This window comes from Pelophylax lessonae (genome assembly GCF_965119305.1).
Source record: "Pelophylax lessonae genome assembly, chromosome: 1".
NCBI lineage: Eukaryota > Metazoa > Chordata > Amphibia > Anura > Ranidae > Pelophylax > Pelophylax lessonae.
In genome coordinates, this window is record NC_138768.1 from 863,698,757 (window position 1) to 863,718,076 (window position 19,320).

Genomic DNA, 19,320 nt, shown 5'->3' on the forward strand with positions numbered 1-19,320 from the left:
CCAATAGAGTACAGGTGTGTGACAGTGCATATTTTTAGCGCTGATTACTGTAGTGACGTCACTGATCCCCCCAAAAGTGTCAAAAATGTCAGTTAGGGGTCCGATCTGTCCGCCGCAATGTCGCAGTCCCGCTGAACATCGCAGATCGCCGCCATTACTAGTAAAAAATAAAATATAAAAATGACACAAATCTTTCCCCTAGTTTATAGACGCAATAACTTTTGCACAAACCAATCAAATTACGCTTATTAGGATTTAATTTTTACCAAAAATATGTAATAGAATACAAATTGGCCCAATGATGAAAAATGATGGATGGCCTGATGATTGAAAATGATGAAAAAATGTGATTTTTACATTTTATTATTTTTTTTTGGGGGGGGGGGGGTGGTGTTATATAGCAGAAAGTGAAAAATATATATTTTTTTTTTTAATTGTCGCTCTTTTTTTGTTTGTTACTACTACTAATAATAATAATAATTAATTATAATAACAATAAATACTTGATTTTATTTTGTGCTTCTAACACAATTCTTTTAAAGTTGATGACAAGGTATCTTTGCGCTGTTCCTGTCTTTTTACCATGCCTATGTCCTTCTCTGGCCTGCAGGAGGATGGGTGTGTTGATGTCCAAGAGGCAGACGGTGGAGCAGGTGCAGAAGGTCAGCATCGCCGTCTCTGCATTCAAGGACGGGCTGAAGGATCGGCCGCCCAGCAAGAGGAAATCTGAGGGCTGCATCCGGAAAGGGAGCAAAGGGGACATTTTGGACAAGGTTCTGGAAGAGGACAAAGATGAAACTGACTCGAACAATGGATCCCCATGCCAGTCCCAGCCTCGGCAGGAGAACCCCATAAACCGAGCGGCCTGGGAGAGACTGCGAGACGGCAAAGGGGTAGAACCCGACGAATTTGATAAAACCAAACGTTTCACCCCGCCCGCCTTCATCAGACCTACTCGGGCTTTGAATGACGACGATCCTCCAGGGATCAGCCTGGAGCAACGAGAAGAGGTGAGGAGATCTATGACATTTTCACCGCTGCTTCTACTGTAAATACCTTCTGTAATATACATTAAATGTTTCCTAATTCATGCTAATTATTTGGGTGCTTCAGTTCAACAAATCCATTCAACCGAAATGTAGTCAACATATAGGTGACTTTATCCATATGCTATGGAGATGTCCGAAATTAGTGAGATATGCAATACATACAGTATCACAGGTCTCTCAGGTTCCTTTGGCTGTTGACCCACTAGTGTGTCTATTGGGTACCTTAGATCCTGAACCATTCCAAACAGGGACCTACACTATGGCACTTAGCTAGAAAAATGGTTGCTAGATTTCGGATGAGTTCTTCTGTTCCAATGGATAATGGATAAATTCCAATGGCACAATGGATAAATCAAGTTAATTCTATTTTGTTGAGAGAACAACTGGCCTACCGCCACCGTAATGCTGCTCGAAAATTCTATACGGTCTGGCAGGGTTAGCTTGACCACCCAGGACTGGCCCCGTCACAACTGGTGATGAGCAGGATAATGCAAATTTAACCTTGGTAACTGTCATTAGCCCTCTTCTTGAGGACCTCACCTCTTTTTCTCTCCATTTTTTCCTTCCTTCTCCTCTCTTTCTTTTCTTGCTTTTCTATGCCACTTCTCTCTTCCTACTCTTCTACATTATATTCTTTCTCACCACAGGATATATACAGTTGGCTAGTTCACTGCACGAGCTGTTGTGGGCCACTAGTGGTCTTGACCTTTGACCCTGATTTTTTATGCCAATATTTGCTGATGTGGAAAATCGAGATTTGCTAATTGGGTTTTATTGTACTGTGTATCTGTTGATGTTTTTCTCTTATTTGTTTGAATGTGTGGTTACGAATACTGTACAATGTAGTGATCGACCGATTTTGGTTTTTCATTGCCGATACCGATATTTTGCCCATTGCATATCGGTATCGGCTGATATTGGCTGATATTTTCGTACATTTAAAAAAAAAATTATTTTTATCACTAGACAGGTACTCCTTTTGGAGGGATCTGGGGGTCTATAAGACCCTAAACCCCTCCTCTGCACTTAAAAGCATTCAAAACGCCAAGTTTGGATGTTTTGAATGCTGTCATTTTTTTAATCTGGAGCAGAGTACCCGGAAGTGATGTCATGACATCACTTCCGGGTTTTTGCATGGAGACCCGAATGCGGCTTTGATCGGGTCTTCGGCGGCCGTGCAGGCTGGTTGCCCAGTGGGATTGGAGACCCGGGCGAGCTGCGAAAGGTGGTGGGAGGGGGGGGGGGTCGTAATCGGTCGATCACTAGTACAATGTATTCATGCACTACTTGCTCTATGTTCCTATCTTTGTCTTTTTGGTAATTAATATAATAAACTTTGGATTAAGAAAAATAAATCCATTCAAGTCCTTTAGTACTTTTCAAAAGGTTCATAGATCCATGACTTGCTGGACACCAGAAGTGACATCAGTTGCTTTGCCCGACGCGTTGCATCACACGTCGTCGGGCAGAGCAAGTGACGTCACTTCCGGTGTCCTGCATGTCGTGGGTCTATGAGCGTTTATTATGGAGGAAGAAGGGATAACATCTTAATTACGGTACCCGCGATATTGCTATAAGGCTCTACTTCCGGTTCCTCTCTTACTGCTGAGTCCTGAGACGGGGAGGAGAACAAGTAATATGCTGACTTACATCTTACTGTCGGTGAGTGTAAATTCAGGAGGGGAACATTATGATTTCACCTATACCTTAGTTTTTTGAAAAGCACTAAAGGGCTTGAATTTATGCACTGCAATTTAATTGTTATTATTTTTTTATGCATTATTTATGTACCACGTCAAATATAGGTTTTGGGTTATGCGCTATTTTAAAATAGAAAGGTTATATGAATGGATTTGTTGAACTGAAGCGCCCAATTATTTTGCATGTATTGGGAAACATTTAATGTATATTACAGAAGGTATTTAGAAGCAGTGCTGATTTACTCTTTTTTTTTTTTTTTTTGTGTTGTTGGAGGTTTCAAAACCTTTATAATCAGCTGCAGCTTTTTTAGAAATGTAATTAAAGCTACATAAAGGTACACATCTATTCATTTATTTTTAGCGCGGGTATTCACGTTTATTCATTTATTACATTTTCACGGGTAGATCTGTTACCCTAAAGTGCACGTGACCACTTTAACCTGTTGCCGACCGCCCCACATCTCTTGTGTACTCACAAAAGTGAGTACACCCCTCACATTTTTGTAAATATTTTATTATATATTTTCATGTGACAACACTGAAGAAATGACACTTTGCTACAATGTAAAGTAGTGAGTGTACAGCTTGTATAACAGTGTAAATTTGCTGTCCCCTCAAAATAACTCAACACACAACCATTATTGTCTAAACCGCTGGCAACAAAAGTGAGTACACCCCTAAGTGGAAATGTCCAAATTGGGTCCAAAGTGTCAATATTTTGTGTGGCCACCATTATTTTCCAGCACTGCCTTAACCCTCTTGGGCATGGAGTTCACCAGAGCTTCACAGGTTTCCACTGGAGCCCTCTTCCACCCCTCCATGATGACATCACGGAGCTGGCGGATGTTAGAGATCTTGCGCTCCTCCAACTTCCATTTGTAAATTATAAAAAAAAAAATTGAATAATATGTTATTATTTCTGGTATTAAGGGTTGAACACGCACTACAGACACAAATTTACCCATTGTGATATATAATGTCTTTATAAATAAAACTAAGTTCCATAAATAAATATATTGCTTTTTGACAAGCAGAAGTACAACTTAACCACTTGCCGACTGCCGTCAGTATATTTACTGCGGCAGTCAGCCCCTCACAGGCAAAGCGTCGTAGGGCTACGTTGCTCGACAGTGAGCCTCTAGGGGGCGAGCGCGCGCCGCCAGAGGCGCGCTCCCGTTTGTTCACGGACACCCCCGCGCGTGTGCGCGGCGGACCCGATGTCCGCCGGCCACTCGCGATCGTCCGTTGCAGAGGGAGAAAAGCAGGCGGCTAATGTAAACAAAGCCGCCTGTCATTCTCCCCTGTGTAAGAACAGAGATCATATGGTCCTGCTATGTAGGATCGTATGTCTCTGTTGTTACACCACTAGCCACGCCCCTTTACAGTTAGAAGCATGCCCCTAGGGACACACTTACCCCCTGCATCACCAATAAAGTTAACCCCTTCCCTAACAGTGCATATGTATAGCACTGATTACTGTAGTAATTTCACTGGTAACCCCAAAAGTGTCAAAAATGTCAGTCAAGGGTCCGATCTGTCCGCCGCAATGTCGCAGTCCCTCAAACAAAATCGCGGATCGCCGCCGTTTCTCGTTAAAAAAAAAACAACAAAAATGACAAAAATCTTTCCCTTTGTTAGTAAACGCAAATAACTTTTACGCAAACCAATCAAAATACGCTTTTTGCGATTTTTTTTACCAAAAATATGTAGCAGAAAACAAATTGGCCTAAAATGTTAAAAAATAGATTTTTGCATTTTTTTGGGGGGAATTTCATATAAAAAAAATGTGAAAAATATTGTTATTTTTGCAAAATTGTTCTGTTTATAGTGCATGATCAAAAAATTGCACAGGTGATCAAATACCACCAAAAGAAAGCTCTGTTTGTGGGAAAAAAAGGACGTCAATTTCATTTGGGTAAAGCATGACCGCGCAATTGTCCGTTAAAGTCACGCAGTGCCGAATCGCAAAATAGGCCCTGGACAGGAAGGGGGTAAAATCTTCCGGGGCTTAAGTGGTTAAAAAAATAAAAAAAATAAAAACTGTACACTCTATTGGCTGTAATGCCATTGCACATATTACCTGAATATAGTGCCAATATAAAATATTACCAAAAAAAAAATAAAAAAAAAATAAGAAAAGCCTTTTTCTTAATTTTCTTTTCTTTTCTACAGCTTAGTAGATGCCCGATTCATATTCTTATGTGGTGGTGCAGTGTTACTTTTGACGTCAATTTAGTTTTAGTCATAGTCTTTTGACTTAAATGACATTTTAGTTTTAGTCGTATTCTAGTCATCTCAATTATTTTAGTTTTAGTCATATTTTAGTCAACGAAAATGTTTTCGTCAACTAAATTAACACTGGTACCCACTGAGCGCAACCCATTCAAGTGAATGTGGAAAGTCTTCGCATTTCACGCTACATCAGTGCTTAATTATGTGAGTCATCATTAACCACTTGGATACCGGGCACTTTCACCCCCTTACTGTCCAGGCCAGTTTTCAGCTTTCAGCGCTGTCACACTTTGAATGACAACATGCATGCAACACTGTGCCCATATGACATTTTTATCATTTTTTTCACACAGAGTATTTTTTTTTTTTTTTTTTTTTTGGCATTTGATCACCACTGTTTTTTTTTTTTGCTAAACAAATGAAAAAAAACCCTGAAAAATTCAGAAAAAAAAAAACATTTTTTTCATAGATTTTTATGATTTTGCAAACAGGTAATTTTTCTCCTTCACTAATGTGTGCTGATGAGGCTGCATTGATGGACACTGATAGGCTGCACTGATGGGCACTGATGAGGGTGGCACTGGTGGGCACTGATGAGGAGGCACTGATGAGGCTGCACTAAAAGGTAGCACTGATGGGCACTAATAGGTGGCACTGATGGGCACTGATAAGGCAGCACTGATGGGCACTGGTGAGGTGGCACTGGTGGGCACTGATGAGGAGGCACTGATGGGGTTGCACTGATTGGCACTGATAGTTGGCACTGATGGGAACTGATAGGTGGCACTGGTGGGCACTGATAAGGAGGCACTGATGGGATGGCACTGATAGGTGGCACTGATGGGAATTGATAGGTGGCACTGATGGACACTGATAGATGGCACTGATAAGTGTCACTGGCAGCACTGGTGGGCATTGATTGACAACACTGGTGGGCACTGTTGGGACTGCACTGATAATCAGGACACAGATAATCAGTGCCCTGATTATCAGTGCCGATATCCCTTTAACACAAGCTTCTCTCAGCGTGAGGAGAAAAAGGCTGATAACTGGCTTGTGTTAACATCCGTGATCAGCTGTGATTGGACACAGCTGGTCATGTGGTAAAGGGCCGCTGTGATTGGACCTTTACCTGGTTCTTTGGAAGCGCGATCATGGGAGGACGTCAATAGACGCCACCCTGGCAAAGTAAGTCCGTAAGTCATTTGGCTATAGCACGGGCGGCAACAGGTTAAGTGCTGAAGAAGTGTGAAACGCGTAGATTAAATGGATAACAGTTGGGGGCGGTACAAATGTCGCTCAACCACAGTGTTTTGCCTCCCCATCCGACCCCCCCCCCCATGCCCCCCCCAGCTTCTAGTGTAAATGAGCCCTTATTACTCTTAATATGAATAATCTGTCCTCACATATTTAATTCCCCATTGGGATCAAACATATTTGAATTACATTGTTCACATAATTTTTTTTTTTATTGCTTGTTCCTGTCTGGCTGTGGAAAGTCATTTCATGTTCCTCATTCTCGGCCAGGAAAACAAAACCGGAGAGAGCGCGGCAGCGATCGGTACATAAATTATAGCGGCGCAGATCTCATCCATAACTCAGCACTTAGCGGCTGGAGACGGCCCCGATCAATGCAATAACAATTTGTATCAGAACTTGAAAGCTCAATATTCCATCTCAACCATTTGCAGCGCCTCGCCGAACAAATGACATTCGATTATTCAGGTAGCCGGCCATTAACCCCCTTCTGGACGCGGCGCAGAATATCACTGTTTCTTAGTTCTGATCTGAACATCTTTAAATATTCATTACAGTTTTATACTGTGTACAGTATCTCACAAAAGTGAGTACACCCCTCACATTTATTATTTCTTTTCATGTGACAACACTGAAGAAATGACGCTTTGCTACAATGTAAAGTAGTGAGTGTACAGCTTGTATAACAGTGTAAATTTTCTGTCCCCTCAAAATAACTCAACACAAAGCCATGAATGTCTAAACCGCTGGCAACAAAAGTGAGCACACCCCTAAGTGGAAATGTCAAAATTGGTCCCAAAGTGTCAATATTTTGTGTGGCCACCATTATTTTCCAGCACTGCCTCAACCCTCTTGGGCATGGAGTTCACCAGAGCTTCACAGGTTGCCACCGGGCTCCTCTTCCACTCCTCCATGACGACATCACAGAGCTGGTGGATGTTAGAGACCTTGCGCTCCTCCACCTTTCCATTTGAGGATGCCCCACAGATGCTCAATTGTTAGGTCTGGAGACAAGCTTGGCCAGTTCATCACCTTTACCCTCAGCTTCTTTAGCAAGGCAGTGGTCGTCTTGGAGGTGTGTTTGGGGTCGTAATCATGTTGGAATACTGTCTATTGGCCCAGTCTCCGAAGGGAGGGGATCATGCTCTGCTTCAGTATGTCACAGTACATGTTGGCATTCATGGTTCCCTCAATGAACTGTAGCTCCCCAGTGCCGGCAGCACTCATGCAGCCCCAGACCATGACACTCCCACCACCATGCTTGACTGTAGGCAAGACACACTTGTCTTTGTACTCCTCACCTGGTTGCCCCCACACACACTTGACACCATCTGAACCAAATAGGTTTATCTTGGTCTCATCAGACAACAGGACATGGTTCCAGTAATCCATGTCCTTAGTCTGCTTGTCTTCAGCAAACTGTTTGCGGGCTTTGTGCATCATCTTTAGAATAGGCATCCTTCTGGGACGAAAGCCATGCAGACCAACTTGATGCAGTGTGCAGCGTATGGTCTGAGCACTGACAGGCTGACCCCCCCACCCCTTCAACCTCTGCAGCAATGCTAGCAGCACTCATACGTCTATTTCCCAAAGACAACCTCTGGATATGGCGCTGAGCACGTGCACTCAACTTCATTGGTCGACCATGGCGAGGCCTGTTCTGAGAGGAACCTGTCCTGTTAAACCGCTGTATAGTCTTGGCCATAGTGCTGCAGCTCAGTTTCAGTGTATTGGCAATGTTCTTATAGCCTAGGCCATCTTTATGTAGAGCAACAATTTTTTTTTTCAGATCCTCAGAGAGTTCTTTGCCATGAGGTGCCATTCTGAACTTCCAGTGACCAGTATGAGAGAGTGAAAGCGATAACACTAAATTTAACACACCTGCTCCCCATTCACACCTGAGACCTTGTAACACTAACGAGTCACGTTAACTATCTGCTGCCATAACCCTGGTATTTAATGTCAAGTACCGATGTAAATACATGGTGGGCGGTTTGTAAGTGGTTAACGGTAGCACATGTGGAGAGTAGCAGCTTGTAACCTTTCCTTCTGCTTCCTTTGTGGCCACTGATCCCAGCACCACTTCTTTAGGCAATGCAAGCTCATCTGGGTACAGCTGCCTTTTTTTCACCATCCCTCCTGGCTGCCTCTCTACACCAGTCTGCCCAAATGACTCTTAACCAGCCCACCCAGCTGACTCTCTCTGGAGATCTCTCAGGGAAAAAGTTAGACGACTTAGGTCCACCCCTGTGTTCAAGGGAGACTGGCTACATGTGGCAGTCTTCCCACTTTGTTAGCTCCCACCAGTGTTGCACTACCCACTCTGTCCTCTGTTTGCTCCTGTACTTCCAGAAAAGCCTTCTCCCTTTTTTCTGTGGCAGAATCCTTCCAGCACCCGATCACAGCCACTGACAGCCTCCTCAACACTGCTTCTCCGTTTTCCGTCCAACTGCCCCTGCTGGCATGGCCCATGTCTATATATGAGGTTATCTCAGTCCCCCCTGCCAGCCCACTACTGGGGATTGGCTGAGGCCTCATAAATATGCATGGAAGCTCCTCCTAACCCCTGCCCTCTAATTCTAGAAGGTTCTCCAACCTTCTAGACATAAGGGAATGCACCAGAGAACTGCCAAGATGAGTCATCCAGCCCTGGCCTCTGATAAACCTGACCCAATTTACTGACTCTGGTTATTCCTGGCCAGAATATAGTTTACCTACTCTACCAATACTAGTATCTCACACCAGAGGGTGCTACACCTGTTTATCACATAATTTAAACACAACACGTTTGAGGGTTTGAACACTCCCCCTTTATCAGGGCTGGGATGTTGTATAAGTCCTTGTAAAGACTTAATTAGGACAATTAACAAACTCAACTTATTTGAGTTATTCTAAGTTTATCCAGAAGCAAAAAAATAGTTTTTAGATAAAGTTCAACAGGTACTTTTCCAACGCAAAGGCAGCCAGGTACACAGCAACAGTCTATTCACTCCGACTCATTGAACAGTCTAGGGCAGTGATGGCCAACCTTGGCACCTCAGATGTTTTGGTACTACATTTCCCATGATGCTCATGTACTCTGCAGTGTAGTTGAGCATCACAGGAAATATAGTTCCAAAATATCTGGGGTGCCAAGGTTCGCCATCACTAGTCTAGGGAACTTTTTAAGTTTAATTGCTTGTAGAACTGGTAAGAGGAGGGGGTCTGTGGTGATGTGGGATACTCCAAAATGTTAGGTAATGTTAGTAGCTGCCCCCCTCCTCTCAACTCACAGATCCATTCCCTCAGGAGGGAAAAAAATTCTCCTCAGGATTCCGGACTACTTAACAGCAGCCCAACCACCATCTGGGTACACCTCCCCAGGGATTGGCTCGGCTCTGCTCAATACTCAGGATGGTCATCTGAATTCTCCCTCCCTAAGCTCCAGAAACTTCTTCCACTGGCAGGGGAAAGCAATTAAACCCCCAGCCTGTGAAGCCCTGAACAGGCAAGACCAAACAACCACTGCTCCTCTGATTACAGAAGAAGCCAAAAATTACCAAAATTACCTAGCAACCTAACTAGGAGGGTGCTACACAAGAATATACACATGGAGGGAGGGTGTTCAATCATATTCCCCCCCCCCCCCATACACTAAATTGCTAATTTGTTTTGGACACCTAATTATCACACCAATATGATCTTGATGAATATCATATAAGCAAACAATGGCCAGTAATAAGAATTTGCCCAACCTCCCCCTTTGTAATTTTAACACCCTCCACTCTTCAGGATGGCTTTCCACCAGATTTTGGGAAGTATCTCTGGGAGGTACTAATGTTGGATGAGAAGGTCAAACTTTCAATCTGCATTCCAATTCATGTTCAGGTCAGGGCTCTGGGAAGGCTTCCATTCTTCAGGAAGGCTTTCCACCAAATTTTTTAGTGTATCTCTGGGAATGTGTGCCCATTCACCCCAAAGAACATTTCTGAGGTCAGGTACTGATGTTGGATGAGAATATCGGACTTGCAATCTGTGTTCAAGTTCATTCTAAAGGTGGTCAGTAGGGCTCAAGTCAGGGCTCTGTTGAGGCTTCCACCATTTGGGAAGGCTTACCAAATGATTTTAGGATGCATCGGTGGGAATTTGTGCCCATTCAGCCCAAAGAACATTTCTGAGGTCAGGTACTGAATGTTGGATGAGAACATCGCAATAGACATTCCATTTTATCCCAAAGGGGGTCAGTAGGGTTCAGGTCAAAGCTCTGAACCCTGCTGACCACTTCCTTTCTTTGGGAAGGCTTTTCACAAAATGTTAGGGTCTATCTATAGGAATGTGCGCCAATTCCGCCCAGAGAACATTTTTTTAGGTCAGGAGCTGAATCTGTGTTCCAATTCATCCCAAAGGTGTTCAGTAGGGTTAAGGCCAGGGTTCTGTGTAGGCTGCTTAGGTTCTTCCACACCAATCTGATCCAACCATACCTTTATGGTGCTGTCTTTAGTCACAGTGACACAGTTATGCTGACACAGAAAAGGGCCTTCCCCAAGCTGGTACAGGAGATGTTCAGTAGGGTTAAGGTCCAGGTAACCTTGTTTGACAAGAACAGCTTCACCAGAGACTTAAGCTGGGTATACATGGACTGAAAATTGGCCTATTTAGCAGGAACCTGTCACATTTCAATATGTGTCTGCGCCTGTCTGTACAACCAAAGTTGGTCTAACAACTGGATTCGGTCATACTGGAAAACTAGCATTCAATCAGTGCTTGCAGCCAATGACTGCAGTGCTGATCTGTGTATCATGAAGGGGGAGGAGCTCTTGTTGTCAGAATACAATAGCACAGCAGGGGAGATCCCTGCATCCCCATTGCTTGGGATCTGTCAGGTTTTTTGTTTTATGTTCAACCTGGTATACCCTGTTTTAGAAATTGGTTTGACATTCTGCAATTTTACATAACTGATTATCAGTATTCCAGAGAAAAAAAAGAGAGGTATGGGACTTTATATGAGGTGTGCCTAAAACCATGGGTGTGATAGATGAACATGTGCACACGTAAAGACACAGCTCCCACAGTTCCCGGTATAGACTTTTCCAGTAGACCCTCAAACCCAATCCCTTGGGGCCATTTTTTGTATCAAATTGTAAGTACAACCAATGATGGGTATTGCATTTGTTATATGCATACTTGGATACATTACTATTCTTACACATGTATGTTTTGTAGATATATGAATTGCACCTGCTCCTGAAGAAGTGAATGTCACGAAACGCGTAGAGCAATTTAGGAGTCAATCCTTGTGGTTTTCATCATGTAAAAACTATATTTTCTGTACATATATCCATTGTTGTCTATAATGTATATTTATTATTCTATTTATTTATTGATGGTTCCCTATATGCCATGGCTCTACTATATCACCCATGTACCAAGTCATTATATGTATGCTTCTATTATGACATTACAATGTGACCACCTATCCATAGAATTTAATAAACTTATGATTCTATATACGTTTGTACATGTTTACTATGTTCATCTATCACACCCATGGGTTTAGGCACACCTCATATAAAGTCCCATACCTCTCCTTTTTTCTCTCAGATATAGGGATGGAGGCACATCAGGGTATGAGCCTCATTTAAAGTCCCAAACCTCTCTCCTCTATGATTATCAGTATTCCAAGCGCCTTTTCTGGTATCTACTGGCAGAGCTCCTAACCCTTTCCTTCAGAGAAGCTGAAGTCACCCTCCTGGCTGTGCTGTTTAGCACAGGTGTTTGATCGCAGAAGTAGCTGGAGAGAACTTCATATTCTTTGATAGATAAGATGGTTCACGTTGATATATCTTATCCATGTATTCAGCTGCTTGCCTGGAGTGCAGCTTGGTTTGTACTGTACATTGCTTTATCTGGATGGGGGTCCCCAGTTCTCTAAGGCTTTCTCTGCAGAGGTTCAGATGTTCTCCTGTGTTTGGGTGCAGTTTAAGGGAGATACCGCCGCCCTACAGAATCCAAAAACCCTATAGTTCACTCAATTGGTACATCTCTTGCCAACCTGCATCCTGTGGGAGATGTTCTCATTGTTAAACAATATCTTTTTGGTTTCAACAGTAGTGCGGCTCTATCTCGCTTTATTTTTTGAGTATGCATATGGGCAGGGATGGTGCTAGACTATTTTGCACCCTAGGCAAGACTAGCTACTTGCACCCCCCCCCCCAAAAAAAAACACATGGCCCCCTTTCGTGTACATAATGCCCCCCTTTTAACCCCACTTTCCCCCTTCTGTACACATTGCCCCCCCCCCCTTCCTGCACACACCACCCCCTTTAGTCCTACACCCCCCTTCATATACACACTGCTTCTCTTTAACCCTACAGTCCCTTTCATATACACACTGCCCCCCTTTAACCCTACACCCCCCATTCCATACACACTGCCCCCCCCTTTAACCCTACACCCCCTTCATATACACACTGCCCCCCTTTAACCCTGCCCACCCCTTCATATACAAAGTGCCCCCCTCTCTAAAGGTGACATCCATTGGGGATGAGGAGGTGACAGGAGAGGAATGTGGCACTGGCCATGGCTGCGCCCCTAGGTGGCAGTGCACCCTAGTTTGCCTAGTGGTAGCACCGGCCCTGCATATGGGGTGAATCCATGAGGAGCCTCAAGCACCTGCGATCAGTATTTGAATGTTACTAGAATCAAGAGCACTACCTGCTGTGTTTTAATATTTTAGAAGCTGTGATTTTTGCCCTGCTACCTAAAATAGTGGTTGTAGAATAAATGGCTTTAAACCAAATTGGCTCTGAATAGTAAGCTTCTTTGACGTCATTAGTGAAAACGATCAATATGGTTTTCGTTGTACATAATTAATTAGTGTACATATATAAATAACTCTTGTATTTGCCTTTCCTTTGCTTCCTATTCAGCTGCCGGAAGCAAAGAGAGGACCAGGTGCCTGAGTTCCAAGTGCCAGTGCGGTGACATGGGAGGAAGGATATTGAGTCACATGCAGCTCTATATACTATGGCAAAATATTAGTGGACACCTGCCCACCACACCAATATACAGCAAGCTTGAGTGGCCTGCACAGATCCCTGACCTCAACCCCACCGAACATCTTTGGGAGGAATGGAAACACTGATTGTGAGCCAGGTCTCATTTAACAGCAGTACCTAACCTCACAAATATTCTTTTGGTTTTACTGTTCCAAAACCATGGACATTATCATGAAGTTGATCCCCTTCCTTTGTAGCGCTTCACAAGATATCCACAGGATGTTGTTGGAATGTGTGTCAGTTTAACCAAAAGAACACTTGTGAGGTTGGGTACTGGTGTTGGATGAGAAGACTTGGCTCACAATCAGTGTTTCGATTGATTCCAAAACCGTTCAGTAAGGTTGAGGTCAGGATGCTGCAGGCCACTCAGGTTCCTCCACATCAAACTGGACAAACTATGTCTTTATGTAGCTGGCTTTGTACACGGGGGTACAGTCATGCTGAAGCACAAAAGGGCCTTCCCTAAACTCTTACCGCAAGGTTGGAAAAGCACAATTGCCTGGAGTGTCTTTGTATGCTGTGGAATTACCAATCCCTTTACTTGGGTACACCTGAACTCAATCATTTGGAGGGCTGTCTCCATAGTCTTAACTAAATAGTGTAGGTATGATGATCAGGTGGCTACATACTGTTGACTATATAGTGTAGATATAGTGTAGATGTGATGGTCAGGTGGCTATATAGTGTAGGTGTGATTGTTAGCTTTCCACATACTGTTAGTCATATAGTGTGATGGTCTTATGTCCACATACTGTTGACCATATAGTGTAGGTATAATGGTCAGGTGTCCACATACTGTTGACCATATAGTGTAGATGTGACAGTCAGATGTCTACATAGCTCTGGCCATATAGTGTATGTGTGATGGTCAGGTGTCCACATACTGTTGGCCATATAGTGTAGGTGTGATGGTCAGGTATCCACATACTGTTAGCCATACAGTATAGGTGTGATGGTCTACTGTCCGCATACAGTTGGCCATATAGTGTAGCTGTGATGGTCAGGTGTCCACATACAGTTGGCTATATAGCGTAGGTGGCATGGTCAGGTGTCAACATACTGTTGGCAATATAGCGTAGGTGGGATTGTCAGGTGTCCACATATCGTTGGCCATATAGTGTAGGTGTGATAGCCAGGTGTCCACATGCTGTTGGCCATATAGTGGACATTATCATGAAGTTGATCCCCTTCCTTTGTAGCTCTTCACAAGATATCCACAGGATGTTGTTGGAATGTGTGTCAATTTAACCAAAAGAACACTTATGAGGTCAGGTACTGGTATTGGATGAGAAGACTTGGCTCTCAATCAGTGTTTCGATTGATTCCAAACCTGTTCAGTAGGGTTGAGGTCAGGATGCTGCAGGCCACTCAGGTTCCTCCACACCAAATTGGAAAAACCATGTCTTTATGGAGCTGGCTTTGTACACGGGGCACAGTCATGCTCAAGCAGAAAAGGGCCTTCCCTGAACTCTTACTGCAAGGTTGGAAAAGCACAATTGCCTGGAGTGTCTTTGTATGCTTTGGAATTAACAATCCCTTTACTTGGGTACACCTGAATTCAATCATTTGGAGGGCTGTCTCCATAGTCTTAACTAAATAGTGTAGGTTTGATGATCAGGTGGCTACATACTTTTGACTATATAGTGTAGATATAGCAGACATCCCAACCTGCAAAAACTCATTTCAGGGAGGTGGCAAAGTCATTTCAGGGAGATGAGCCCCCCCCCCACACGTACGCCTGCGCCGCACCCCCCTTTCCAATTTAACACTACCAGAGAATAATGAAACTAAATGTAATCAGTATACCTGGTCACTGATGCTGGTACTGGTCACTGATGCTGGTACTGTTCACTGGTGCTGGTACTGTACTGCTCTGGTAACTGGTGCGGGTACTGGTCACTGGTGCTGGTACTGGCGCTCGTACTGGTCTCTGGTACTGGCCTAGTCACTGATGCTGGTATTGGCCTGGTTACTGGTGCTGGTTACTGGCGCTGGTACTGGCCTGGTCACTGGTGCTGGTACTGGCCTGGTCACTGGTGCTGGTTACTGGCGCTGGTACTGGCCTGGTCACTGGTGCTGGTACTGGTGCTGGTCACTGGTGCTGGTGCTGGTGCTGGTCACTGGTGCTGGTCACTGGTACTGGTACTGGTGCTGGTCACTGGTGCTGGTCACTGGTGCTGGTACTGGCCTGGTCACTGGTGCTGGTACTGGTGCTGGTCACTGGTGCTGGTACTGGCCTGGTCACTGGTGCTGGTACTGGCCTGGTCACTGGTGCTGGTACTGGCCTGGTCACTGGTGCTGGTACTGGTGCTGGTCACTGGTCACTGGTGCTGGTACTGGCCTGGTCACTGGTGCTGGTACTGGTCACTGGTGCTGGTACTGGCCTGGTCACTGGTGCTGGTACTGGCCTGGTCACTGGTGCTGGTACTGGCCTGGTCACTGGTGCTGGTCACTGGTGCTGGTACTGGCCTGGTCACTGGTGCTGGTACTGGCCTGGTCACTGGTGCTGGCCTGGTCACTGGTGCTGGTCACTGGTGCTGGTACTGGTGCTGGTCACTGGTGCTGGTGCTGGTCACTGGTGCTGGTCACTGGTGCTGGTGCTGGTCACTGGTGCTGGTACTGGTCACTGGTGCTGGTCACTGGTGCTGGTACTGGTCACTGGTGCTGGTACTGGCCTGGTCACTGGTGCTGGTACTGGTGCTGGTACTGGTACTGGCCTGGTCACTGGTGCTGGTACTGGTCACTGGTGCTGGTCACTGGTGCTGGTACTGGCCTGGTCACTGGTGCTGGTACTGGTCACTGGTGCTGGTCACTGGTGCTGTTACTGGCCTGGTCACTGGTGCTGGTACTGGTCACTGGTGCTGGTACTGGCCTGGTCACTGGTGCTGGTACTGGCCTGGTCACTGGTGCTGGTACTGGCCTGGTCACTGGTGCTGGTACTGCTCACTGGTCACTGGTGCTGGTACTGGCCTGGTCACTGGTGCTGGTCACTGGCGCTGGTACTGGCCTGGTCACTGGTGCTGGCCACTGGCGCTGGTACTGGCCTGGTCACTGGTGCTGGTCACTGGCGCTGGTACTGGCCTGGTCACTGGTGCTGGTCACTTGCTGGTACTGGCCTGGTCACTTGCTGGTACTGTCACAGAGTGGGGTGTCACAGTGTCACAGTCCCGCGCGCACCAAAATGCCTCCTGGAGTAGAATGTGGCTGTAGTAGAGAGCAAAGCCGCTTCTTGCTCTTTGCAGCTCCTCCCACAGGCGGAGTGCATGACTCATATCACTCCGCCTGTGAGCCGGATCTACTTCGGCTCCGACGTGATGTCTGTGCAGGCTCAGCTTGCTGACAGCTGTCACACTCCTGCCTGCATCGATCGATGAGTCATCTCATCTGACTCACTCACACACAGAGCCGGGATATTGCTCTGAGCTCGCGGGTGTCCGTGAGCTCAGGGCGGATAGCGGGAGTCTCCCGCGACTTGCGGGAGACTTGAGATGTCTGATATAGTGTAGATGTAATGGTCAGGTGTCCACATACTGTTAGCCATATGGTATAGGATTGATGGTCAGATGTCCACATACCATTTTCCTATATTGTTTAGGTGTGCAGTTCAGATGTACACTTACCATAGCCAGATGTCCACATACTATTGGCTATATAGTGTAGGTGTGATTGTTAGCTGTCCACATACTGTTGGTCATATAGTGTGATGGTCATATGTCCACATACTGTTGACCATATAGTGTAGGTGTAATGGTCAGGTGTCCACATAGTGTTGGCCATATAGTGTAGATGTGACAGTCAGATGTCTACATAGCTCTGGCCATATAGTGTATGTGTGATGGTCAGGTGTCCACATACTGTTGGCCATATAGTGTAAGTGTGATGGTCAGCTGTACACATACTGTTGGCCATATAGTGTAGGTGTGATGGTCAGGTATCCACATTATTTTGGCCATACAGTATAGGTGTGATGGTCAGATGTCCACATACTGTTAGCCATACAGTATAGGTGTGATGGTCTACTGTCCACATAGAGTTGGCCATATAGTGTAGGTGTAATGGTCAGGTGTCCGTGTACAGTTGGCTATATAGCGAAGGTGGCATGGTCAGGTGTCCACATACCGTTGGCTATATTGTGTAGGTGTGACGTTCAAATGTCCACTTACTGCTGGCCAAATAGTGTAGGTTTGATTGTCAGATGTTCACAAACCATTGGACATATAGTGTAGGTGTGATAGTCAGGTGTCCACATACAGTTGGCTATATAGTGTAGGTGAGATTGTCAGGTGTCCACATACCTTTTCGCCATTTTGTGTAGGTGTGATGTTCAAATGTCCACTTACTGCTGGCCATATAGTGAAGGTTCGATTGTCAGATGTCCACATACCGTTGGACATATAGTATAGGTGTGATAGCCAGGTATCCACATACTATTGGCCATATAGTGTAGGTGTTATGGTCAGGTGTCTACAATCTATTGGCCATATACAATCTATTGGAGAGGTAGTAACATGACCCGGGGGGTTTCCAAGCTAGAAACCAGCTGGATATATAGGCTTAAGTCCTATACCCCATTGGGTCTGAACATAGAATGGGATCTGAATGCGTTCATTAACAATTCTTGATATTACCCCATTACTATGTTCCCCAGTTTTTATATATTGTGCTTTGACTTGTTTTGGATATGATTTTTGGTGTTCTATAAGATTCTGATTTAGAGTGCTAACATTAAGAATTGTATTCATTGTCCAATTTTTCAACTTTTTTAATCCTTAATTATGTGTTATAATGTTTTTATATTTTGCTTTGTTCCGTTATGTGAAGAGAGTGTTGTTTCTTTTCCCCCTTCTGTGGTCTATAGTGTGACCACCAGAGGGCGCTGTGATCTCTGATCAAGCAGTGTGTTGACTTTTGGTAACGGTGATCACTGTTATAAAAGTCTAATATTCAAAAGGCTTTTTTCCTCTTTTTTGCCTAAATCGATCCCATATTATGTGGTGATCGGAGTGATGGGGCTATTATGCCTCTATGTTTATCTTTACCATTCCCACATCCGGGCGGTGGAGCGCAAGCTGGCCGTTTCCGGGTGGTGGTGAATTGGACTACTTCCGCCCGTCTCAATCCTATATATATGGCGTTGATTCCGTAGGACCACACCCCTAGACGACGTCAGCTCTGACGAAACGCGTCGGGTGGAGCCTACGGCGACGCACGCCACACGAGGAAGAGACACGGCGGCCATTTTTCTGGTGGGATGCGCGAGCACCCGACCGTACGGAGGTGGAAATAAGCAACGCTCTCTAATTGCGGCTGTCGAGTAAGTGCAATTTTATCCTTTGGGGACAATAAAACCTTTTAGCAGTGTACACTATGTGTTGGTATTTTGTTTCCTCACATGGGGACCCTGCAAGGACTTAACGACTGCCCGCTTGATGGATAACATCTAATGAGGAGGAGTGAAGGATCCCGGCTTTCCAGGGCTTGTGCCATTAGCGTTTTTGACCTTTGTGATGAGGGTCATTGGGATCTGGTAAGGATCAGTGTGTGCGGGTGCCTGGTGGTGGTTTCCCTCGCTGAGGATCTTCACATCTCTCCCCTTCTTTTGGAAGTTTTTATTTATCCATGGGAAAGAATTGGAACTGTTGCTTATTATCCACTAATATCAAAGATTTCTTTGATTAATCTTACAAGATTAGCGCCACATTTGTATTTATATAGCGTAGGTGTGGTGGTCACTGGTCAGGTTTCCACATACTGTTGGCCATACAGTGTAAGTGTGATGGTCAGCTGTACACATACTGTTGGCCATATAGTGTAGGTGTGATGGTCAGGTATCCACATTATTTTGGCCATACAGTATAGGTGTGATGGTCAGATGTCCACATAATGTTAGCCATACAGTATAGGTGTGATGGTCTACTGTCCACATAGAGTTGGCCATATAGTGTAGGTGTGATGGTCAGGTGTCCATGTACAGTTGGCTATATAGCGAAGGTGGCATGGTCAGGTGTCCACATACCGTTGGCAATATAGTGTAGGTGTGACGTT

The 19,320-nt window shown here is 45.0% G+C and overlaps 1 protein-coding gene across 1 annotated transcript in view; it reads left to right on the forward strand.

The window, feature by feature from the left end:
• Positions 1–614: 614 nt before the first annotated feature.
• Positions 615–19,320, forward strand: part of PHF24 (PHD finger protein 24) — a gene marked incomplete at its 5' end in the record, with an annotated part of 124,480 nt that continues 105,774 nt past the window's right edge. The window contains one exon of the mRNA XM_082243954.1: positions 615–1,010. Coding sequence (XP_082100080.1) covers positions 615–1,010 — 396 coding nt within the window. The remainder of the gene's footprint in view (positions 1,011–19,320) is intronic.